Raw genomic sequence first — 27,003 nt, 5'->3', positions numbered from 1 at the left:
CTGAGTCCTAAAATGTACCCTTCCATTGCTTAAATCAGATGCAATACTGTTCCTATGAAAGAGCTAGGTAATTTCCTATTCATCTGTGAACTGATAGGAATACCCACTGGGCTTTTGAAATTCACAGGCAATAGATAAGAATAACATTAACGTGTTATATAACTCTTCCATGAAGAAATACGTTACCGAATACATTCCTAATATTGAACAAATCTGAGTTAAATGTTTTTGCATCTCCAGCCATGTATGTAAGAAGAGATTTATACTTCCCATTTCTACTTCCCAACCCTGAGATTTTTGTGGCATTAAAGGTGTTAAAAATTGTGAACTCACTGAAAGAAAATATCGCAAACTGACATTTCATGCATAATAAATTGTTCTAGAGGAAATAAAATACAAATCCTTTCCTACTACACTGAGTTAAGGGAATTTAGATGTAAGTATTAGTGTACCATAAGAGAATAAGAGCTACTCCCATTTCTCCTAAAGAATGCCCTTATTCTATGAGAAAATTCTTTATTTTTACCTCTATAAAGTTTGTCTTATATCTCATATTACCATTATTGGCTAGAGGAAAGGAAACTAATCTAGTTTCACATAGCACATACCACAGCTGGTGCCAGGTACAAGCTTTGCACAAGTGGACTTGGATTCCACGTAGTATCCTTTTCCGTTCCTATCAACAACCCTGAAGCACATGAGAATAAAACCTGCATAGCTATTCGTTACGACTCTGACATTGGTAATGATCTGTTTTTTTCTTGTTTCAGGCAATGAAAGCTTAGAAGAAAACTATGTGCAGGACAGTAAGATGGGATTTGTCATTAATGCCATCTATGCTATGGCCCATGGGCTACAGAACATGCATCATGCCCTCTGCCCTGGCCACGTGGGGCTCTGTGATGCTATGAAGCCTATCGACGGCAGCAAACTCCTGGACTTCCTCATCAAGTCCTCCTTCATCGGTGTCTCTGGAGAAGAGGTGTGGTTTGATGAGAAGGGGGATGCCCCAGGAAGGTAAAGCAGTCTCTTCTGTAATTGATTCAAAAAATAAAAAAACACATGCTGGCAGCAAGGGTTTCATTTCTTCCCCTCCCCACCATAATTTTAGGGTTTCATAAAGAGATCCAACTAGATAGCTAAAAGACCAGGCTGTATCCGATGGAAATGACAAATTCATACATCTTTTTAAAACTTATCACAAATTCTTCTTGGTACATCCTGAGAACACCACATCCTACAGGTACCATCTTATTTTCTCTCATTCTCTAGCTGCAAATTGGCCCTTCCCAATGGAATGCCTGAAATCTCCCTGCAAGAAGGAGGGAATCTCACTGACACGATTTTCCCAGAGCCTATGTATACCAGCCAGTATCTTTCTAGTTGGTAACAATGCTATTATGGTCATGAAATCCACATTGCACCTGACTGCTACCAAGGAAATTAAGCCCTGTGCATGAATTCACTATCTTTTCTCAAGCTAGTTTGTGTTTCTGCTAAGCTGTCAACTGGGAATAGAAAGGTAATGAATTCCTTTTAGAATTTAGTATCTTGTGACCTCTGCAGGATACATCAAATAAGGCGCAAAAGAAAATTAAAGTTGTTTTACATGCAAACTATTCTACCATACTTACTTTGTTGACACCAGAGAGCTTATAGGTGTGTCTGTTGTGGGGGGGGGGGGGGAGGGATGAGCTTAGTATCAAATGCCATTGTGTTCATTCAAAAAATTTTCCCAGAAAAGGGGTATTCAAAATTCTAAGAGAATTGAAACATGGAGCAAGAGAAAAGGTCCTCAGTTTGATACACAGTATGGCTATAAGCTCAGGGGCCTTGTTGTCATACAGTCTGACTTTATATCATTACAGCTTTATGGGAAAACATATGTTTAAATGAAGCAATAAATCATTTAATTCTCACTGCTTAAGTAATTTATGAACCTTCCTTGTCTTTCCATATAAGAAAATTGAGTGCAGAGAAACTAAGTTGAAAACTGTTGAAATCACACAGAGAGAAAGTCATGAAGGTGACGCAGTTTGACTCTGAGGCTTACAATTGTTTTCTACCTCATGCTGTTTTTGAGCTAATCCAAAAATTAGCCGAAATTGCTGGCAACTTTCCTAATATCATTGTAGAAATACTATATTTTAAGGGATTGCACAGCTATCAATGATTCCCCACAAGGCTGTTCTTTTTGTGTAAGCTTCAAATTCTGCACCCAGAGAATCTCCCGTGGAAGCTAAATGAATCTCTCTGTGATGATGCAGTGGCTCTAGGAAGGATGAATGCTATGTTGTTGCCAATAACTAACACAGTTAACATAGGTTCCTTTCCAGTTGCCAGTTAGGAGGGAGCATTTTTTGCCTGGCAAGTGAATGGAATGGAAAAGACACAGAGCATGTTAGGGTATGATGCTAAAAGGAAGAAATGGATCTCAGATTCAGAACAGGGACCACTCACAACCCTAAATCCACTTTTGTAATCCTGAGCCTTCCTGAATACCAGGTCAGATTTGCCTCATAACCTTTCTCCCTTGTTCTCAAGAAAACATGCATGATACAAGGAACATAATAATTTCAGCACTACTAATTACACATTCAAAATATGATCTTGCCACTGGCTTTCATTTCAGGGATGCTACTTTCTTAAGATTGGTCGGTTTTATTGGTTCAGCTCTGTTTCAATCACTTTGCCCTGCTTCTAGCTCCTGTTACTTATTATCTTCTTCCTTCTGTAGTTCTTGTAGTAAATCATCATACAACATAAACTGAATGCACTGATTAATTTATAGCAGGGAAGTATTCTGAAATGAAGGTCACTGTGTCAAGTAGGAAAACAGGTCAAAGAGAAGAGCAACATTCATTCCTTAATAGGAAAGTTCAGGGTTTTTGTTTTGTTTTTAGTAAGCCAGTATTTTGTTTTTGTACCTTTTTGAATTTCTATTTTCTTAACAGAGCCTTAGACTTAGAAAAATGTGTTTTCATACCTAAATGTTGTGAAATTTTCATTTTCTGAAAGCTACTGAAATGTCAACTGATTTCCTTTATAAAAGAGAAACAGATAAGGAAGTCTCAGGAAACTGACTTTTACAAAGGATATTCCATAGCTAGCTTCTCAGCAAAACCTTCATTGAAAGTATGCCAGAAAGTGGCCTAAGGCAATGTGAAATAAAACACTGAGATTCATAAAAATGACTAAAAGAAACTCCTCCCACTGCACATTCACAGCTAGGTTTATAGCCATCGAGTCGTATCATCAATTACAAGGTACACGTGAGCCATCCACTCGCTGTTAGTATCCATATTGACATCACAGGGCTCTTCTGGCAGATTCTGGTGGGACTCAGAAACAAGGAAATAACTCTCAATTAGCCAAAAGAAAAAACAATGAGTAATGAGCTCCAGGTGCATTATTCTATCTTTTGCCTCTTAATATCGTGTGCTCATTGAGCAAGGAAAAACTTTCCTTACCTTCTGAGTCCCTTATTCTTCTGGGACACAGCTGTTTGTGGACAATGCTCAAATCTGGATATGGAGGAGCCACAGCTACACTGTGGGTGACAGGATGCATTTGCACATTAAGAAGATTAGAGATTACGTGCGTGTGTGTGTGTGTGTGTGTGTGTGTGTGTGTGTGTGTATTATTATAGCAAAGAGTCCAAATGTAGGCTGTTTGGTACATTTCAACATTAGAAATTATTGAGATAGCTTATACCATTTAGACAGTAAAATGTTTGTCCTATTCAGGAAAGATGAATTTAAATGTCAATGTGTGGGACATAAAATTCTCAACCTGCTTTCTAATTACAGGTGTCTTTCTCAGATTTCTTGCCCTCTAGTTCCAGAATCAGCAAAACGACTCCCCTTTCAACCCACTACAATGAACTGAATGTAAATAGGAAATTTGAAATGAAAGCAATCAAACCTAGATTTAATGCTGTCATGAATTCTTATGCACGGATTGATTTAATGAATAATGATTTTAAAGAGATGTTATCAAAGTATACTGCTCTGAAAGCTAAGGAGAAAGAAAATGATGAGACTAATACATTCCTGCCAAGTGCGGTGGCTCATGCCTGTAATCCTAGCTACTCAGGAGGTTGAGATCCGAGGATCATGGTTCAGAGCCAGACCAGGCAAACAAAGCTTTGAGACTCTTATCTCCAATTAATCACTAGAAAATGGGAATTGGAGCTGTGGCTCAAGGGTAGGGTGGTAGCCTTGAGCTGAAGAGGTCAGGGACAGTACCCAGGCTGAGCTCAAGCCCAAAGAACCCCCACCCCCTTAAAAAAGAGAAAAATACATCCCTTAGAAAATATGGATGCTATTCAGATACGGTCTGGAAAACCAAAGGAAACATTGAAAATGAATGAATATTTTGACAGTAGCTAGTATAGGGATGTATAATCATTCTAATATACCTCTTCCCTTGGCTAATATCTGTTTACCAAATTTCTTTCTTTTGTAACATAATGTCCACATCCTATAAGACTCCCTTGCTGTTTTCTTTGAAGGTATGACATCATGAATCTGCAGTATACTGAAGCTAATCGCTATGACTACGTCCATGTGGGAACCTGGCATGAAGGCGTGTTGAACATTGATGATTACAAAATCCAGATGAACAAGAGTGGAGTGGTGCGTTCTGTGTGCAGTGAGCCTTGCTTAAAGGGTCAGATTAAGGTAAGCACCAATGTTTCCTTGCATATTATTTATAAGGAAGTCTACTATCCATAATTAGTACAGAGAGCCATGGGTACTCTTCTTAAACAAGAGTATATGAAAATAGGTGTTGACTTTAATAGACAAAGAAAAGTGAAGAAATGGAGTAGGTAAACTATTAGAATATTGGAATATTTTATTACAATGATGGATTGGGAACTTTCATAGAATGTGGGCAGCCAAAGGTAAATCATTATATAAAAAAAATTGAAGCAGAGGTAGAAATCCCACCCAATTAATGCTACTTAGTTCTAGTTCCAGGTGTGAGTAAAGAAAGTAGTGGGGATCTACTGCACAGCATGGGTTGTGGTGGATGTGTTAATTAATTTGATCGTCACACACTGCATGCACATGCAAAATCATCCTATTGTACAACTTAATTAGCTGAAATCTTTGTTGATGAAATATTTTAAAGTTAACATCTTTGGAATTGAAGAAAATGTGGTACCAAAACCAGTTGTAGTAGCACTTAGTCATATTTTAGCTATTGTTAATGTACACACTAAGCAAGGATGAACAGGCAAGTAACAATAGTAATGATATTGGAATGAGACAACACTGAAGCTCTATCCCTTTTCCCTCCCTCCCCCCCCCCCTCTTTCTTTATACAAGGCTTGATTTTTCTATTCCTAACCAAGAGAATTTTCTCATTTTCTACATATATCCAAGGGTTTTTGAGGATGGGGCAAGTAAGTATCCACTGGAGTCAATAGACAGCAAATCAGTCATGTGTTGGATGTGACTGGAGAATACCCAGGGAAGAAGTCATGGGAACATCTCTAGCTGTGTCTTGTGCTATTTAAAATCCGACTGGATGATGCAGCAGGAAGTGGAGCACAGGGGAGGGACTGAGAACTGGCAGGGGCATGGATTAGATGAACCAGTAGGTCTTTCTCATCTCTAATTTTCGGTGATTCATCTCGGGGAACAGACAGCCTGTCACATAAATGTCACACAGCACAGCTGGAGTTGGAGTAGATCATGTAAGGCCCTGGCCCCTTCACAATGTCTCCAAGCTGCCATGCCATCCAATGTCTGCCTTGAAGCTGCAGAATGTCCCGTGCAGGGCAAGATGCCTTATGACAACTAAGAATCCTGAGAGCAAGAATCTAGATTCTGTTGTGAAGAGAGGTGCTACTCACTAAATATTGGGGAGCATTTGGAATCTACAATTGAATTTTTAGCAGTTGAAAGAAAACAAATGTCCTGGTGGACCAGCCCTCTGTGGTTCCAGCTACTTCAAGGAAATAGCAAATGTCTGAGACAAAATGCCGTAGTTTGAAAATTAACTGGGTAGATGGTGATGGAAAAGATGGACAATGATGAAAGGTGTGATATTGACCAAAATGCATTACACTTATAAACTGATTCATTTGAATGGAAACCCCTTAATAGAACTACTTAAATACCAAAAAAAATCCTCCTATTAAATATCTTGTGTCTTCTCTGCAAACATTATACATACAATATTCAAAAGTTTTCATGACAACTAGTTAAAATCAACTATTCTCCTTCCTAGTGCTCTCATGGCAGAGTGCTAAAGGCACCCTGTGGTATGTTCATCCTTGGTTTTTTTGAATACTGGGCTTTGACATTGGTTTGATGTGTCTGAAAAAGGGCATTGGAAGTTTGTTCCTCAGAGTGGCAACGGTGAGAGGTCATTGAAGGGATAAGACTTGGGGAGGTTATTAGGCTATTGGAAGCATTACCTTCAGAGAGACTGAGACCAGTATCATGAAGCTAGTTTTATCCATAGTTGGTTATTATAGAATACGGGTATCCTGTGCACTACAGCCTTTCTGTGATCTAAGTAAATCCTTCTTCATGAGTTAAGTTACCTAGCTTCCAATATTTTGGTCCTATCAACAGAAAAAAATCTAATTGTATGGATTGTGGAAAGATGTGGCTAAGCAGATTGTTGTTGTTGTTGTTTTTAATGAGTAGGTTAGTGTTAGGGAAGTTCTAGAAACATTTGTACTATTTGCAGCAAGATTCAGTCATAAGGTCCACTCTAACCAAATTAGTATGTTTGAGGCATTTGTCTTGCTATTCCTAAAACATCCACATCCTCCTATCCAGATGGCGTTCTTTCGCATGAGGCCATCTGGTGGTATATAGGAGTATGTCATCTCAAATCCAGAAGCCACAAGCTGCTTCTAGACTGTTGCCATGTCGTGATCAAAAGCCAATGGATTCTGGTTACATCATCTTTTTTGGATGATGAGAATATCTAGCATATCTGAAAACAGAAATCCTGGGCTTACAGGTGTCTCTAAGCTAAAGAATGTCACATGCTTGACTCAGGTCTCCTTTCATCTATTGAATGTGCGTAAACAACTTAACTAGAAAGCTTTTTTGGTTGTTGTTTCTTTGTTTCCTTTTTGTTTGTTTGTTTGTTTGTTTGTTTGTTGGCTATAAGCTGGGCACAGGAAACCATGTAAGGAAACAACAGATTGTTCCAAAGATTTACTGTAGTCCAGCTCTTTGACATGTGATTCCTTCCTGTTACTGAGAGCTGGCAGGCCATGAATGGTGTTCCCATGCTATGTATATCTGAATATTTTCAAACAAAAGCCTCTTTCCTCCCCTAGTTCAGAGGCAAGGCTTTCTATTTGCATCTCTCTGCCTAGATACTGAAGTATTTCTGGCAGCCAGTCTGTGTTATAACCATTTGGTGTTATGGAAGGAGATCCCAGAAACCATTACTGGGCCATTATGAAGCACTCAAGATAAATGCAAATCTCCTGGGGGCCAATTTCAGAAATATTATGTGCCCTGCAGGAGGAAAATGTGCTGGTTCTCAATAGCACCTGAAGTGGAAGTGAGGGAGGGAGGGGGTTGTTTGTTTCACAGAAGCACCTTGGGAGGCTTGAAAGCAAATAAAATCCGAATCTCATTGAGTAAATAATAGCACTTACATTCTAATACCACTAATTCACCACCTGCCAAGCATAGGATTCACAGAGCCAGATCCCACTAGCCACCATGAAGATGAGAGAGAGGCTTTTACAAGGTGATTGTAGGGCAAGCATTGGCATTAAATGGAAAGTCTATTCATTTTCAGTATCAGATGCCATTCACTTTGCTAATCTAATGGCCTGACAACCCATTGAACTTTGTTATAATAATTACCATTGCAGTTGTTACAAATACAGTTTTCTTATGTTATTTATTTTTAGAAAACCATATCTTATATCTCATGAAGGTGAAGAGTGATTGCAGTCCTACGACAAACACAGGTCAATAAAGTCATTTTTTTATTGTTGTGTGTTCCATTAGGATCTAGTCAGGAGAAAACAACCCTGCCATTTGGTTCAATAGGGGAGATTTTAAACAGGAAACCTTTTCAAAGGAAAGGGAATACTGAGGCTACACAAAGATGAACAACTCATTCCCACTCTAGAGCTAGAGAGATACAGAAAGAACCCACAGCCTCTTCCAGAGATAACTCTTGAAATGTGGCTGGAGAAGATATCTAGCTTTGTCATTTCTGACTCTGCAGTCTCCAAAGCCTATCCAAAATAAGACAAGGCAAGAAATCCTAGAAAATGTAGCTAACAGATATCTCAGCACAGGTTTCCTTGAACCCTAAAAATTATGCAAGGCTTGAATGCTAATAGATTATTGGGATCTTCCATCCAAGAGAAGCAGGAGTGATACCAAAGGGTTAGTGATACATGAAGGAATGGGATAAACACAACAAAGACTTTGCTGAGCAGGATACTTCCTTACTCTACATAATTACTAGCTGGCCTCACATAGGTCTCTGGACCCCTTATTCATAGTGGGAGAAAAGAAATGAATGCACCCTCACGATCCCATTTCTAGCTTCCTGTGGTCAAAGCTGATGTTCAGAGTTAAGTCACTAATCCCTTTAGATGGCTAGTAAGGAATCCAGTGTGCATGCCTCATTAGCTGGATCCTCTTAAGATTCTAGAAGAAGTGGAACATGTAAAAACCTGACTTCTGCCATGGTAAGTCCTAGAGAATGTTCTGGATCCCAGTGCTTACTTCCAGGGTAGGAGATACAGCCACAGATGTCAGAAATAAAGCATCAGTGACAGAGATGAGGTCAGGAAATAGTCACACTATTGCCCAGAACTCTCTTGGAGCTAGTAGCCACCAAAGATCCAAGAGAGAAGTGAGGATCAAAAAGTCTGAAGCAGCACCCAAATGGGGACCATATTGTACAAACAGGAAGCCAAGGTCTGGAGCATGTGGAGACCAGCATGTTCTCATGGAGAACCTGCTGCTGTTTTCCTTCTTGGAAGGAGAACCTGCATGTGTGGGAAGGAGAAGGAAGGAAAGTAGGAAGAAGGAAAGAGAAGCAAAGAAATAGAGAGCAGAGACTGGCATTTACCACATACATATGCTCTGCATCTATCACTTCAAGTACTGCTTGAAGCAAGGCCTAAAAGCAGGTATTTCTTCCCCTACCTTACAGATAATGGATCTCAGACGCAGAGGGGTTGAACCTCTTGCTTGCATGCTCTGTAGCAAAACTGGGCTGGAAGCCAACTCAGAAGTGTTTAGCACCCCATGGCTACATGTTGTTCAACTGTCTTTCATTCTATGAAGTAGTATGTTTCCTACACATGCAAATTTCATTGTCAAGCATGAGTTTTTCAAGAGTTCACATTGAAAATACAAATAGTAATGTAACTTGGTAATAATATTTTCCTCTAGCTAGAAATGTAAGTATACCTAGGTTTGTTGCATGAGAACATGGGAACATCAAAATGTTTCTACTTCAGGTATAGAATATCTGTCAATATCACAATTTAATGCCTTCAGAAACACCTTAAATCAGGTGATAGAATATGAAACATGTGTCATTTGAAATCAGCTAGATAAACTTTGGAAAGTAATACCACTATGTTTATTCTGTAAAGATGGAAACATTGCAACATGTCCATCAAATACATAAAATAATTAATGAGGTATTATATCACCATTTCATGGTAAGATCTATTATTTGTTGAGTTACTTCTTTTTTATCTTCAAGGTTTGACTGAATGATTGAGAACTCTAAATAGATTGGTAGCAATAGAGTTAGTAAATTTATTTAGCCCCATCATCTTTTGAATTTATCTAACTAGCTGTGCTAATTTTACAAGGAAAGAAAAGCAAAAGCTGCTTGAAGTTGCACATTTTTTGTGTTGCTTATCTTAATTAAAATAAGGAAATAGTATTCATTTTGTTAATTCAATTTATCCTATCATTTAGAAAATAATTCTCATCTGGGATCTAAATTCCCCACACCTATTAAATATTACAAAATTGAAAAACAAACTTATATTGCATTTTACTTTCTAAAGTTATCATAAAAAATAAGAAAAGGAAAATTACAGTGATTTAAAATGTCCTATTTTTTAAAATTTTTAAATGTACCTATAAATAGTGGTGATTTCAATTCTCTCTGTAAAATGATAGTTTATTTCTCTAAATCAGAAGAGTGTCGGTTAAACTATAGCAATATTTGCAGTTTAATTCTGACTTTAAATATGGAAGTATTTGATAATTTTCTGGGAGTAAGGGGAAAACTTCTCCTCCTAGACAGGAGGGGTTAATAGGTTCTTATTTGACCTTCTTATATAAATAATCAATGAAATATCTGAAACAACACAATTCAGCATTAACCAACTATGTGTTACCTTGAAGTCAAGGAGATGGAGAGGAAAAACAAGGTAATTCCTAAAACCATGTAGGTGTTGTGCCTGGAGGCAATTTCCTGAGTGTTCAGCTAGAGAGAACACAAAAGTTTGGCCATCTTGCTAGCTGAAGAAGACAAGATCAGGAGTTTGGGAAAAACAAATGCAGCTAGAAATTGCAGTTCAGTATAAAAGAGGAAATGGATCTATGAAAAAAATTAGCCCCAGGAATTGGCTATTACTATGAATACTTGCATATCAGTCCGCATATGAGTGTAGTGGAGTGCTAACAGGTAAGGAATAAATCACTAGGAAGATGAATTCTAAGAGCTGTCAATAAAGCAGGACTTTTTCTGGTTTCTGATCAAGCTGAGTGGAGAAATGTTATTGAATGCACACAGAATTAAATAAAAATGCCAGAAGGATCAGACCTTAATAAAGAGGTTAAGTAATTCCAAGAACAGAGACTCTTCTGGACAGGCTTTGAAAGATTAAAAGCAAACTGAGCTGCAAGGAATTTGATTGCTTTCCAGATCTCCTCTCTCCTAAAAGAAAGGAGGGAAAATCCAGCATTCTATAGCTATTAATGCATATAACCTAATATTTGCTCTAAATTTTTATATGTGTGACCAATTTGGAAGAGAGAACACATGACCAGGGGGAGTGGTACATATCTATAATACCTGCTACTGCAAGGCTGAATCCTGGTAGAATCCCCCTGAACAGAACTGCAAGACTCTATTTTTAAAATAACCTGAAAGCAAAAGAGCTATAGTGCGGCTCAAGTAAAACACTAACTTAATATGTAACAGACTCTAGTTCCAATCCCCAGAAGCATCAGTCTGTCAATCAATCAGGCATACAGAGGAACCATCATAGTTCTCATTTAAAAAAAAAAATCTGTCCAGAAAGGAAGAAAACACATCTTTAAAGCACTAAAAATGAAAAACAAACTTCCAAATTTTAGACTTATTTCCCAAGGACAACTGAAGGGCGTAAAATACAAACAAAACAAAAAACAAAAACTGTCAACTTCATTTTATTTGATAAAATAATCAGAAAGGATACACTGAATTTAAGGGGTCATAGAAAAATACACAGTTGCTCATGCAGCTGAGATAGGAAAGTTCATGAGACTCTTAACTCCAATTAACTACCAAAAAAGGCAGGAAGAGCTGTGGCTCAAGTTGTAGACTTTTGGCTGGGATACAATATATTAAAACAGTAACTCAAGCACTGAAGGGAAAAAGTAAGATATACCTGCAAGGTTCCTTCCATTATAGAATTTCACAGGAAATATAATAATATTGTATATGTGAAAGTAGACTATGAATGTGACTTGTATGTGTTGTTAAGTTTTGAAAGAGGACAAAGATTTAGCCACTCTTAAGATTAACATGGGAAGTGTGAAAACAAACCAACAAAAACAATTGAACACAATAACATTAAAACAGGAAAAGGAAAAAAGACAGTTGGAATAGACAGAAAGAAAGATGATGATATTGTTGATTTGTAGCCAGTTGTTTGATTATTGTAATAAATGTAGATGTATTAAATAATGAAAGGCAGAAATTATCATGCTACAGATGAAACAAGACCTAATCATCTGCTGTCTACTAGAAACAATGTAAATGCTATGTGTTTTTTTTCTTTAACCATTTATTTAATTTTAAATTGCACATATATATATATATATTCTGTACCATGGTTAAATCAAACTAATAAACATATGTATTAGTGCACATACTTTGTACAATACATCATAATTAATTGTATATTTCATGATAGATCTTTTTTTTTTTTGCCAGTCCTGGGCTTGGGCTCAGGGCCTGAGCACTGTCCTTGGACTTTCTCAAGGCTAGCACTCTACCACTTGAGCCTCAGCACCACTTCCGGCTTTTTTCTATGTATGTGGTACCGAGGAATTGAACCCGGGTATGCATGCTAGGTAAGCACTCTACCACTAGGCCAAACTCCCGGCCCCCATGATAGATCTTTTAAACATTTTCCTTCTGTTTACCAAAACTTTATACCTTTTGACCAGCATCTTCTTACCTCAAGATCTCGATAGCAAACCTCTCTTTTTCTCTCTATTTTTATGAGAACAACTTTTTTTGGAAAGATTTCATTAACACTGATTTTTACAGTGTATTCCAAATTTCATATTTAACAAACAAGAATTCAAGAAGGGAATCTCTATATGCAACCACTGGCACATACATTTTAGAACATAATTAAAATTAAGCTGAGAGTTTGTATGTCATAGATACATATAGATCTATATAACATGTCTATAGAGTATACATCCCATCATAGATTTTATGTCTATGTAGTTATGTTTATATCTCCAGACTATGTCAATAAGCTTGGGTACCCAAATATTGAATTACTGCTCTTGTACTGTTTGGATGGATCTAATATTCACATATCAAAGAGACCATGCGCCTTTTGTTTCTTTGGTCTTGGCTCATTTTGCTCAACATGATTTGCTCTAGTTTCATCCATTTCCCAGTGAATGCCATTATTTTATCTTGTCTATTGGCTATGTAGATTTCCATTGTATGTATATATATATATATATTGCATTTTTTGTGTCCATTCATCTGTACTGGGGCATCTGGGTTGCTTCCATCACTTGGCTATTGTGAATAATGCAGAGATGAACATGGCTGAGCTGGGTTATGATGCTCAGGGTAGTTGTCCAGGAGTGGTATGGTGGGATCAAAGGGAAGGTCTATTTTCAGTTTCTTGAGAAACCTCCAAATTGCCTTTCAGAGTGGCTGTACTAATGCTGTGTGTTTTGACATTTGTGTTTGTATTGTACCATGGAGGTAAGTATTTACCAACCAAACTGAAAGTAGAGGAAAATTAACCTGTTCAAATCGGAAGCAACTTATCAATTGTTTTTGATTGGAACTTTTCCTAATCATGTGAGGACCTCACCCAAACTGGAGGTCTTTTTCCTGGAAGCCATGTTTAAAGCATGTGAACTATTCCTGTGTTGCAGGTGATTCGGAAAGGAGAAGTGAGCTGCTGTTGGATCTGCACCGCTTGCAAAGAGAATGAGTTTGTGCAGGACGAGTTTACCTGCAGAGCCTGTGACCTCGGGTGGTGGCCCAGTGCCGATCTGACAGGTAGAAATGGCTTCAGGAATCTCTCGGGTTCCTGACAATTTTCCTTTCTGCTCCTGCCCAACAAACCTTCTATGAGTTTCCATAATCTACACAGAAAGTGGTAGGAGATAAGGCTGAGTGTGGAATTGGCAGTGATAGGGATGCTTATGCATATTTCCTCTGGTTGAAGGCCTTGGCTATTAGAAGAGACCCACTAAAGTGGTGAATGACCGCCGTCTTCAGTATGGAGTCTAGACTAGACCAGAGACAGGTTGGTCAGGAGGCTGTCGGGTTGCTCCCAATCATTTCACAGGGTGTGGATGAGGGCAGCTGCAGCTGACACGAAGAGGAATGAATGAACACCAGAGACGACTTGCCAGTAAGATCAGTGGAGCTGAGATGGATGAATAGCAACGTGCATATTCATGAATTTGTTTTTTTCACAGTCCCTAGTGTGAGCTCTCTGACAAGAAATATTTCACAATCACTTTGCATGAATTTGAAGTCATTGATCTTAGGAACTTTGTCATCTGAGTACATATAGAATTTGTCATCTGCATTAACTTCTCACTTTAGCAAAAGTATATTGAGTTCTGGAATCATAAGGTCATATGGCCAAGGTCATACAACTAGCTAAAAGCAAAGACAGTTACTTATTCCTGATCCAGCAGTTCCTTGTGTGCTGTTGAGAAATCTTCTACCCAATCAATGCTCATTAAATTGAGAGGATTAGAAAGCATTAAGGACCCGTTCAAGGTCATCTAGATCAACACAGTTATAGAAAAAAATCACAAAGTGGGCCTATAATTGTCACCCTGAGTCTAATGGTCCCCTACTATGTCATTTATCTCAACACTACATTCACTGGACTAGCAGTAAGAAGGTCTGCTACCTTCCTTTGGCTTCCAGTCTTCCCTCTTGCTCACACTTTATCTTTTCTAAGCTTTGTCATTCTATATAACTTATGGTTCTTACTGTGCCTCTCTTTCTTATATAAGCTGGTCCTACAAAAAGGCCACTGTATTATACAGTTGGGGTTGACTGAGCAGCACAGTTTGCCCTCTGAGATCACAGCTGACCAGGAAGAGTCTCAGAGACAATGATCATCCTTCGCTCAGGTTGTTTGTTCTTAGAAGTCCAAGGTACTGGCTTTGAGATACAAGTTTCTCTCTCATCTACATTCTTTTAAACTTTCCCAAACTTTCCTTGAGTTAGGCTTTATCTCAGACATGAAAAAGACCTTCTATTTTAAAACATTAAAAAAAATCTTACATACAAAAGATTTAATACATTGTAATAATAGAAACTGAGTAATATATTTTGTTCCCTAGAGATCTTCCATTCTGGGTATACTGTCAACTGATAGACAAATGATTACTCTCACTCACAATTATCTCATTTGATAAAATAAGATGAATAGAATAGAATACAATGAAGAGAATTACAATGATCTGTCTCCAGTTTCAATGTGCTGTGATCTGTCATACGTGTAAACATCACTTTAACATTCAAATGAGTTGAGACAGTGAAGAGCTGCAGTTGCCTTTATCTCTACCTCCATCAAGCAGCCACTCCTGGATGACATACTGTGCAAATGTGGCCTTTAGGATCTTTCAGAATGAACATTTCTCATACTAATCTATACTTAGGTTCTAATGACACGCATTGTTTCAGCATTCTTTTTTCCTTTGGGGCATAAATGGAAAATTAAATCCCATGTCCACTTGCTTGGTGCCATGTGAAGCACAGAGCCAGGGCGAGGTAAATAGTGAAATGAGGTTGGAGTTGCCATGGTTACAAGCATTGTGAAAGGAAGACCATTGCCACCAAAGACAGAAAACCAGTCAAAACACTGCAGAGAAGAAGTGCATTGCTTCTATGTTTTCCTAATAAAGATTTTAGGACAGAATTTTATTTACAGACCATTCTTTGAGAAATGATGTGTACTTATTCAAAAAGGGGGGTACAATAAAAATATGAAAAAATCACTTAGAGATAGCATCCATTCATATATAATGCAATATTCCAGTATTGATTAATTAAAACACAAAGTAGTTTCACATTTTTCATTAAAATCTGTTGTTTCTTAGCTATTAAGATAAAGGGGTATATTTCTTAGGGGATTTACTTTTTGGAGCTGTGAAGTTTGTTCATATTTTGGAAAATTCATGTTCTTGTACAATTCTACACAAATATTTCACATATATTATGACTTTTGTATGATGTGATAGTAGTAATAATTCATAGGAAAAGTATAAATAGTCCAATAAATTTTTTCCTTAAATATGAAATAGTATAAGAAGATTTCTCAAAAAGACAGCCTATACTGAATCTTTGTATTAAAAAACAGAAATTAATCTTGAAAAAATGAGATAACATTAGCTATTTGGCTCCATCCAAGAGTTTCTGTGAATTCTCATAATGCTCATTCATTTGATTCTGCAATATACCTTACTATCTATTTTGTGACAGACATTTTTAGAAATTTGCTTTGTAGGTAATTAATATTAATGAAATAACATTAAGAAAAGCATTTCCCAATATAATCATAAAATAGTATTTTAAATATTATAAACTGTCTGAAAATAGTCTAGATAAAATAATCATTGGCTGTATCTTTTCCTTCCTCCTTCTCCTCATCTCTCTTCTTTTTTTCCTTTCTCTTTTCCCTCTTTCTTTCTATCTTCCTTTCTTCCTTTCTTTTGTCCTCTTTCTCTTTTCTCCTCCTCCTCATTTCCTTCCTACTCCTCCTTTTTTCTTTCTTTTCTTTTATTATTTTTTGGCTCTATTGAGATTATAGTTTACTTGCTTAATTGGTGGTCTACCACTTGAGCCATGTCTCCAGCCTGGCTTTGTGCTAATTACTTTGGGGATGAAGATTCTCATACTTTTCTGCCCTGGTTGCCCTCAGAGTAGGATTGAGCCCCCAGATATCAGCCTCCTGTGTAGCTAGAGTTCAGGCATGAGCCACTGGTGCCTGGCTCTTCATCTTTATTTCTTGATTCATGTTAAATTTCATTTGACCTAATAATAAAGAAATCTGATATGAAATTTTAATACACCTGAATGTCACATGTGACCACAATTTTTATTTAAAAAAGAATATGACCTAGTCCTTAGATCACAACTATTTCCACTTCTGCTTTTTTACTGAGTAATTTGCAGTTTGCTTTAAGAGAACTGTCTGGTGTCAAATCCCTACTTCCATGAAATCACTATAACCATGGCTACTGCCTAGCCACTAAATTCTCAGAGCTTCAGGTGTATCATAACTCTCACAAAGCTTTCATTTGACTAGGGGGTAAGCTTGAGACCCTGCTGGACCCACTAGTCTTGAAATACCTCAAAATATCCAGGGGTTGGAAAGCTCTCTTTTTTAACACCCTAAAACAAGACTAAAAGCTCATTCTATTAAATTGGTGGATAACTTGTATATGGAGGCTAATTCTTTTAGTCTGGCAAAACTATTGCCTCTCAAGTGTAGGATGTTTTTTAAAAAATGTATAGGAAAGAAAGAAAAAAATTAAAGCTTTAAAAATTATCTTTCCTAATCTTTGGGTGATTCTTTTTTTGGGGGGGGGAACATTGGCATTAAAGAAACATTTTAAAAATCAGAAAAGTCATAGCCAAATTACAAATGTGTGTCTGGGTTTTATTATGACAAACTTTCATTGTTGCAGTTCAACAATACTTCATCTCCCTCTGCATAAAGTCATTTTTCTTTTGTTTGTAGATAATACACTATGAAGGACAGAGTTATTTTAAAGTTAGATCTGCACAGCTTTTATGACCCCCGAAGGAGATGCTTTGTATCTGTCTGTGACTTTTGACCATGTCGTAGGAACTGGGATTTATAATACATAATGTTTGTAACTTCAGAGGGGACAATCAGCAAAATCTAATCTACTGATGGATTTCACTTTACATAAACAATTCAACAGATTGACTTTGCTTTAAGACTTGAGAGTGATTTAAAAAAAAAAAACTCCACTAGGAATTTCTGTCTTGACCTGTCTCAAAGCTAATATTCTTCCTATGTCTTTAGTTCAATTTTCAGATGAAACACATTTGCATACAAATAAGAATTTATACCTGAATATCCCTTAATTTCTTGGCTCTGACCTATATTTCTTCTTTCACTGCAACATGCATTCTTGCCTTAAAATGAAAACATTGTATTGGGTATGTTTTCTGAGTCTTCTGAACCCTCTCAAATATCAGAAGTCCTTAATCTTGCATATATAAAACATATGAAAGAGTTAGTTCATAGAATGTACATTCAATTAACAATATCTTGCACTAACCAAGTTACCTTCTTACGAACAATAATTCTTGTAATGAAATTATTGAATTAGAGTGATTGTTTATCCAAATCTGGGTCATCCCTGTCACAGTCAGGGAAATAACAAAGCTGGATTGGGGTAACTTTAATTGTTAAAAAATATGTGAATAAACAAGAGAATGCAATATAAAGAATAATATAGTCAATAATCTTAAAGATTCTATGCATTGTATCATTACCAGCTTGCCTTTAGGTCCTTGATTTTCATGAATCTCTGCTTCTAGAGACTTTCAGCTCAGTTTTTGCTTTTTTTAAAATCATTACTAAAAAGTATAATGTTCAGCAACATTAAGGTTCTCTCATTTTTCAGAAGATGGGAAATGATAATGATCATTTGTTTATAAAGTTTAAACTCACGAATAAATGTCCCAGTGATTATTTCCCCGATTGTGATGGCTGTGCCTTTCTGAGAGATGAATGACCCACAATCATGCGGAAAATGAACACACTATCTGAAGTAGTATGTGTTCGTAAATCATGAGGCAAGAAAACTGTCTATCCATTAAGAGATACCCAAGGGCTCATTTGCAATTTGTTTTTCACCTGTTTCCCACATTTCATCTTTTTCAGATTAATTTAAATTAAATATGTTGAACAAAATTTTTGCTATTCTGAAAATGTTGTGTCATTAGTGTTCCTCCTAGAATGATTTATTTTCATGAGGAACTTATTCAGTATCCATTGGATGTCTAACTGGAGAAAACAAATAATGGTATTATCTCTCTAGATCTCAAACATGATCATCTGGGATCTTTGGGAAATGGGTGTTTCCTGACTGGAGCTTGCATATCTGCATTAGGCTCTTGCACTTCTTTCATAGATTCCGTATTACCAAATGGCTTTTGTTGTTTCATTTGAGACCCCTGGGTAAAAATATTTTATTAAAGCTACACATATAGCATGATCACCTCTAAAACATTTATTGGTATCAAGTATTTTTGTAGTGTCTTATAGTTGTTTTTTTTTTTGCTGGATCCCACCTTTATTATTTTGGTAATATTATGACATCGAGGAGTTGGTATTTGGGATTATTTGTAGACCATTTAGATCATTTGAAAAACTGTTTCTGAAGGGTGAAGAGCAATGGTAGAATGGTAGACAAGCCCACATTACGTCTTGGGTTTCATCCTCAGAGTAGCCAAAAGAAAATATTTTCTACCTAAAGTCAAATAAATGAATTATTCTGATAATATTCCAACCTTTACTACACATTATTGTTCCTTTTGTTTTAGCTATTTGATATAGCATAGAGAAGGCCAGAGTTTCATTATTAGAAATGTAAATTGGGGTAGCACTATATTTTGTTGTCCTGAGCTGTATATGTTTGTATATGAAGCCTAGACATCCACAATAGAACAATATTAATTCAAGATTTAGTACTTGGTTATTTAAAACTATGAGCATAAACAGTTCTTGTACCACATAAGCACATTCTTGAACAGTTCCTTCATTGAGAAGATTTATAAAGTGGCTGTATTGCCAGTATCACATTAGCAGATAGGAAATAGGAAGGAGAAGCAGCAACAATTCATAATTAGTTAATTAAGGAGACATGGGATTGTTTATAGCTATTGATAGTAGATTGGAACACAGAGTTGTTTCTTGCTATTGTCTGTTGTTATAATATTAGGAAGAAATATTGCCTCTCTTGAGAGTTGGGGTAAGAACAATGACTTCCTAGATGTCCATATCTCCAATGGAGTTGAAGACATTAGATAGAGCTGAAAGTTTCTGGAAGATTATGTTTCATCTTTAGTTTATACATTTTTATATTTTAGTATAAACTAAAAGTTTATATTTTTTATTAAAAATATAGCTTCTAGAATAGAGTTTATCTGTATTTTTAAATTCTACACTATTGGGCTATTAATATGTCTCTTTTTTCAGATGCTTTAAAATATTTTCCCTGCAAGGAAGTGATTAATTGAATTAAACAGAATATATTTGTGGTGTAGGACTCTACTTAGTAAGAATCCAGAGTACTAAGGGCTGGGAATGTGGCCTAGTGGTAGAGTGCTTACCTAGTATGCACAAAGTCCTGAGTTTGATTCCTCAGTACCACATACGCAGAAAAAGCTCTAAGTGGTGCTGTGGCTCAAGTGGCAGAGCACTGGCTTTGAGAAAGCCCAAGGCACTGAGTTCAAGCCCCGCTATGACTGGCAAAAAAAAAAAAGCAATTAAGAAAAAGATGACTCCAGAACACTTTTTTACCCTCTCTTTCTAAAGTTGGGGAGAATCTACCCATGTTTTATTGGAAAATAAACAGAAGCCATGTAGAATTAAAATATGACTTTATAGCAAAATCATAAGTTCTTTTAGGAAGAGTTTGAGACTCAGATAAATCAATAGCTACTAACATCAGTCAGAGTGTGTGCTCCTGAGAGACAGTTCATATTCTCAAAGCAGAAAGCCTGTTGGAGGGCACTACTAAAGGAAGTAATCTTTCACCAAATTGACAACCCCAAACAAGTTAATTCCCAGAGATTTTCTAAAGAACTCAGAAAAGTATGGACCCTTTTGATAAGCTAGTCATCTGTTTTCCAAACACAGGCGAGCTTGCACTGCACAATTCTTGGGTCTGAGTCTTCATGTGATCACAGCATTCCACTTCTTTCTATGGTCATCACATCACCAGAAGCGCACTTCAGTTCAATTCAGTTCAACTCAAATGCAAACCAAACCATCAAACAAAGAAACAAAACTCCCACACAAATAAAGATTTAAATATGTAGTGGGTAAACTGTAACAAAAGTAAAGAAAGCAGCAGAGAAATAAGAAATAACCAAATAAAGTAAAAGGTACTTATACAGCTAAAACAAAATGTTGATGTTCTAACTTAGGGCTATTTACCAGATGATGTGTGTAATAAATGTTGGACTAGTTTATGTAACGATAGAACTATGTCACATGTTCTATGAAGATTTAAGTTTAATGACCCTATATACAGAGTCCTACATGAGTACAAGTAGTTAAATAAATACAAGACTCAGTAAAATGAACCAGATTTGGATCATTGTTGTGACCTTCCACAAGCAGTGTATGGGAAGAGGAGAGGTGGGTTTCAGGGGCTAGGTGAGTGAACTTGTTTCCCAGTACAACCAGGAATGGTACCAAGTCAGGATCTTCTCTGTGCATTTTATGAAATCTGTAGAAATGTAAATGATGGTAAGACTACAGTCATCCTTCCTTAGTTATTTCTGCAGTGAAGCTCCAACCATCCATGGCTGAAGACCACTGGGTCATGAACTGTGTAGTTTGGACCATGATGGTTCTGTCTATGCTTAACACTTAGACATGGATGATATACTTTACATAAACTAGGTATTATTTAAAGCATACTGGAAGATACACGTCTATCATCTGCAAATTGGGACTTATTATAAGGCATTTGAGCACGGTTAGGTATCAGTGGGGGCCCCAGAACTAATTCCCCATGAATAGTGAAGGACTAACGTTTTTAAACCCCAAACTACCACTTGCACTTAAGTGACACCCCATCCGGGTGACATTCAGAAGCAAGGGCTAACACTCACTGATTGGTAAACACAAACATGTCACTGAGGCAGGCTGGTGTAGATTGAGCAGACCTAAAACCATTTCCGGTAGCTTCTTACTGCTACAGAACAACAAGCCTTTTCCAAAATGTAAGGAAATGTTTTTACTCTCACAATGTGGGAAACATTGGCCCAGACCAAACATAAAATCCCGTGAAGGGGCTGTCTCCAGAGTCTGACAATTTTTTCTCTCACTCTGAAATATGAAAAAGATTCTATTTCCTGTCTAGAAAGAAAACATCTCTCCTTTAGAAGAGATCCAGTTTCCTTTGGTATTGTATGAGAGCCACCTAACTCAAAGGCCCCGCCCATGCCATGTACAGATAGCACATGACTAAAGGGATTTTAAGGGGGTAATACAGAATCATATGGTGGAGGACAGAATGCAAATTCTTGCATAAAATTTAAACTGAATTTGTTTATAAGATAATCTGCAAACCAAAATTTGTCTATGAGTTCTATTATTTGTGGATAATGGCTGCATAAAATGAAAAGAAGAATGTTTGCTAATTTTATTTAGTCAGTTTTACAAGATCTCACATTTGCTAAGCAGGTACTCTACCACTTGAGTCATACATACTCTCACCCTTTTATGTCTTAGTTATTCTTTAGATAGGCTCTCAAGCTTTTGTCTGGGCCTCAGACCTAGATCTTCCTACCTATACCTTCTGTGTTTCTGTGATTGCATGTGTGAATTGCTACATCTATCTTGTGTGTTGGCATGGTGGGGGCATCTCACTCACTTTTTGCTCCCCGCTGGCCTTGAATCACATTCTTCCCAATCTCCACCACCCTAGAGGTACCACATCCAGCCTGCTAGGTTACTTTTTCCGAACATTTTCTTTTATGTTACTTCATCTTTCCTAGAAACATTATTCCCCCCACACACATTTCCTTTTCTGAGACACTTCCCTCTGGAGATTGGCATTCGTTTTGTAATGGCAGCATTGGAAAGAATCAAGAAAAAAATAATAAATCAACTTTTGTTGGTTCACAAGTTTAGACTCGTAATGAGATTAAGTTTCCCCGGGGAAGGAGATGGGTTCTCTATGGGTCACCCCAGAGAGTTGAGTGCCAGGCGCATAGACCCTCCGGGAAGGCGAGCCAGCTGTGCCCTGGGCCACTGTCACGCGTTCACCGTGCGGTTGTTCTCCTCCCAGGCTGCGAGCCCATTCCCGTCCGCCACCTCGAGTGGAGCAACATCGAGTCGATCATCGCCGTGGCCTTCTCCTGCCTGGGCATCCTGGTGACGCTGTTCGTGACGCTCGTGTTCGTGCTGTACCGGGATACCCCCGTGGTCAAGTCCTCCAGCCGCGAGCTCTGCTACATCATCCTAGCCGGCATCTTCCTGGGCTACGTGTGTCCCTTCACCCTCATCGCCAAGCCCACCACCGCGTCCTGCTACCTCCAGCGCCTGCTGGTCGGCCTCTCCTCTGCCATGTGCTACTCGGCCTTGGTCACCAAGACCAACCGCATCGCGCGCATCCTGGCCGGCAGCAAGAAGAAGATCTGCACGCGCAAGCCGCGCTTCATGAGCGCCTGGGCGCAGGTGCTCATCGCCTCGCTGCTCATCGGCGTGCAGCTCACGCTGGTGGTCACCCTGATCGTGCTGGAGCCCCCGCGCCCGGTGCTGTCCTACCCCAGCATCCACGAGGTCTACCTGATCTGCAACACCAGCAACCTGGGCGTGGTGGCCCCCGTGGGCTACAACGGGCTGCTCATCCTCAGCTGCACCTACTACGCCTTCAAGACGCGCAACGTGCCCGCCAACTTCAACGAGGCCAAGTACATCGCCTTCACCATGTACACCACCTGCATCATCTGGCTGGCCTTCGTGCCCATCTACTTCGGCAGCAACTACAAGATCATCACCACCTGCTTCGCCGTCAGCCTCAGCGTCACCGTGGCGCTGGGCTGCATGTTCACGCCCAAGATGTACATCATCATCGCCAAGCCCGAGCGCAACGTGCGCAGCGCCTTCACCACCTCCGACGTGGTGCGCATGCACGTGGGCGACGGCAAGCTGCCCTGCCGCTCCAACACCTTCCTCAACATCTTCCGCAGGAAGAGGCCGGGGGCGGGGGCCGCCAAGTGAGTGAGCGGGGGGCCGGGGGTGGGGGAAGGGGGGAGGGGTGGGGGTGGGGAGGCTCCCCCTCCCTGGGCCTGCCTGCCTGCCTGCCCGCCGCCTTCCTCCTCTGGATCCTCCTCCTTTTTCTCCTCCTCTTCCTCCCTCTCCTCTTCTTCCTCCTCCTCTTCTTTCTCCCCCTCCCCTACTCTTCCTCCTCCTCTTCCTCCTCCCCCTCCCCCTCCCCTTTCTCCTCCCCCTCCTCTTCCTTTTCCTCCTCCCTGTCCTCTTCCTTTTCTTTCTCCTCCTCCTCCCCCCTCCCCCCTGCTCCTCCTTCCCCTATCCCCCTCTCCCTCCTCCTCCTCCTCACCATTTCCCCTCCTTCTCCACCTCCTCCTCCTCCTGCCCCCCTTCTCTGTCTCTCTCTGTTTCCAGCTCTCCCTCCATCAGGATGTCTCTCCTTCTAACCTGTTTGCTCCCTTTCCTCCACAGTGTGTGTTTATATACCGCCTCCCTTTTTTCCAGAGCTCCCATTCTGTAGTAGACCCGAGTGCTAAAAGCCCTCCTTGTTTTCATTCCTTTTGCAAGAGCAAGGACCATGGGGACAGAGGACCAAGCCCATCTATCTTCCTTTGTCTCTAGACGCGCCAGCTGCACACCTTCTAATACTGTGTTTCTTTCTTCTGTGGGTCCTTCCCCTCTACAGAGTGTCCGTGCAACTCTGCCTTGACCCTACGAACAGTATTCCTAATTTGTATTTTATACCCCAGTGGAAGATAGCTTCTGATTGATTTTTATCATTCTAGAAGCATAGTGTGACTAATCTGGAGTGGGGTGCAAGAAACTAGGAACCCTGAGAAATTGTCATCACAAAACCGAATTGCAACTGAGCATCATGTGTTTCCTGAAATAATGTCCCTTAAGTAACTGCCTTATCATCGTTTCCCCTGTTATTAAACTTTAAGACATGTTGTACTCAAGATTTTGCATAGGGCTACACATAAACTGGACTATCTCTACATCAAGGTCCAGTCACAATGAATTTGTGATTGCAAAGCAAAACATAAATTTTAAAAAGAGATGAAGGTGATGAGCCTCAAAGTTGAGAGTGAGTAGACACTGAAGTCTGGTTGATTTGTATTTAGTAAATCTGAGAAATTTGTGCATTAAACACTTTGCTAACTTTCTCTAATTTTTACTTAAGGAGAAGCATGTGTTAAAAATTTGGATGTGTCATCTTTCCTAGACCCACAAAAACAAATTTCATGTATTTTTTATAATTCAGATGGCACAGACAGTTGAAGTTCTCAAGGAAACTGAATGAAAAGATAGGCAGTTTTCTCTACAAACAGAATTGATTTTTACCATATACTGTTCTTTCTTTGTTTTCTTTTCTTCTTTTTTGGGGGGAGGGGTGGAGAGGGACATGGGCTTGGAGTCAGGGCCTGGGCACTGTCTGTCTCTGGGCTTTTGAGCTCAGGCAACAGCTCTAACACTTTGATCCACCATTTCACTTCTGGTCTCCTGGCAGTTAACTGGAGATGAGAGTCATGGATTTCATGCTCAGGCTAGCTTTGAACTGGGATCCTCCCCTGTCAGCCTCCTGAGTGGCTAGGATTGCAGATGGGAGCCTCCAGGGCTTCCTCCTATAATTTTTTTTTACAAATGAAAATTTTTAACTGTAATAAATATAGCATAGACATCACCTTGTAAATATTTTATCCTTCTGAATCAGTTTGAAAGTTCAGCAGATTGTATGTTATTTTTCCTTGAGTTGGTAGGCAAGGGAAATAAGATGAATCTATATAACTTCAAATGTAAAAATTAGCTATTCTTCACTTAGGTTTTTAAACTGGAATGAAATCTTCTAACATACAGAAAAATGTCTACACACATGAAAATTCTGGGTATATGTATTTACCAAGCACCAAATAACAATTTTTTACAAAAGTTATATTGTTCAAAGAAGTGATAAGAAAAGGTTTGGGAGCTTAGCATGATGGCTCATGCCTATATTTCTACCTCTTTCGGAGGCTGAGATCTGAAGGTTATGGTTCCAAGCCACTCTGGACGGGAAAGTCCATGAACTCTTATCTCCAGCTAACCACTAGAAAACCAATTAGACTGGTTTTAGAAAATGTGTTAGACTGTCAGCCCTGAGCATAAAAGCTAAATGAGAGCATAATGGCAGTTCAAGCCCTACCCAGGACTGATGGAAAAAAGGAAGAATTTGAGAAGATATATTTTTAGGATCTGGAGTTACTTCCAGCAAAAACCTCCTTAGGTTTTATCGGTATTACAATGTAATTTGTGTTTCTGTATTGGCTAATCAATTTCAAATCCTTTATAAGATGCAGATCATAGAAATTTCTTAATAAATTTTACTCCCTTGATCATAGTTTTTCTTTTTCACCTGCTGTCAGGGAGTTATTACCAAACATGAAGGTGAACCAATGCCATGACATAAAAAAGAAAAAGGAAAACAACAACAACAACAAAAACCCAGATCGTTAGCCACAGTATACAGGGGTAAAGTAACATCAAAGCAATTTTTAAGAAGAAAGGGATGAGGAAAAGCAAAATGAAAAAGGAAAGCAAGTGTTCTGTGAGTGTGTGTGCGTGTGTGTGCGTGTATGTGTGTGTGTGTGTGTGTGTGTGTGCACGCATGTACATGCTTTGGTCCCAAGGCTTGAACTCTGTGCTTGAGTGTTGTCCATGATGTTTTGGGGCAATGCTTTACCACTTAAGCCAAAGGTCCACTTCCAACATTTTTTTTGCTTAAATATAAAATACTCCCTTTTATTATTCCCCCTTCCCTATCCTATTTCAAATAACCAAATAAGCATATATACAATACATCAGATAACAAGGTAAAATACTGTAACAATATGAAATAACCAAGGGACAGCAAAAGAGATGAGAGATAACATAGTACATTAAGGACAACAATCACTCAGTATGTGGCTTTTGTTTGTATAGCCTGGAGGTCCTTTCATTTAGCGGCATACTATATAGCCTTATGTATCTAGGTTTTGCTCTATTGTAAATCTCTGCTAGGAGAGCCCAAGGTCCAACATTCTTTTGGTGGTTAATTGGAGATAAAAGTCTCACAGGCTTTGGTGCCCAGGCTGGTTTTGATTCATGATCCTCAACAATCAGCCTTCTGAGTAGCTAGGATTATGGGGCATGAGTTACCAGCACCCAGCTTAAAAGGGCACTCTTTAAACTGAATTCTCTGAATTCTCCTAGAAAGTAAGAAATTCCCTTTATTGAAGACATTTGGTGTCGTACGGATTTATAATATTGCTCTGTACTATTCTTTAGCTCCAGGTCTCTAACTGTTCTGCCTTTCTTTTGGTGCTTAAAAAACTTCTAGGTCAAATTTGATCCTGGAGCATTAATTTCTGAAAGCTACTGTTTTGAGATATTCTGTCAGTACAAGGGATGGGATCCATGCATGCGCTCCCAGCCATTCCATATGTGGATGGGTAGAGGTCCCCCTCTGAGAATCTGTGACCAATGAATAGTTGGGTGGTGCTTGCTGTTAGGATGAGAAG

At 38.7% G+C, this 27,003-nt stretch overlaps 1 protein-coding gene across 2 annotated transcripts in view; it reads left to right on the top strand.

The window, feature by feature from the left end:
* The window catches only part of Grm1 (glutamate metabotropic receptor 1), a 270,165-nt gene that overhangs the window by 218,193 nt on the left and 24,969 nt on the right, over positions 1 to 27,003 (top strand). For both annotated transcript variants that reach the window (XM_090337997.1, XM_090337998.1), the window contains exons 4-7: positions 771 to 1,017; positions 4,514 to 4,682; positions 13,380 to 13,506; positions 22,542 to 23,472. In XM_090337997.1, coding sequence (XP_090194123.1) covers positions 771 to 1,017; positions 4,514 to 4,682; positions 13,380 to 13,506; positions 22,542 to 23,472 — 1,474 coding nt within the window. The remainder of the gene's footprint in view (positions 1 to 770; positions 1,018 to 4,513; positions 4,683 to 13,379; positions 13,507 to 22,541; positions 23,473 to 27,003) is intronic.

The sequence above is a fragment of the Megascapheus bottae genome, chromosome 8 (assembly GCF_031878675.1).
Source record: "Megascapheus bottae isolate mThoBot1 chromosome 8, mThoBot2.hap1, whole genome shotgun sequence".
NCBI classification, from domain to species: Eukaryota; Metazoa; Chordata; class Mammalia; order Rodentia; family Geomyidae; genus Megascapheus; species Megascapheus bottae.
Note: the sequence above shows the minus strand (reverse complement) of the source record. Positions and strands in the feature narration are given on the sequence as shown.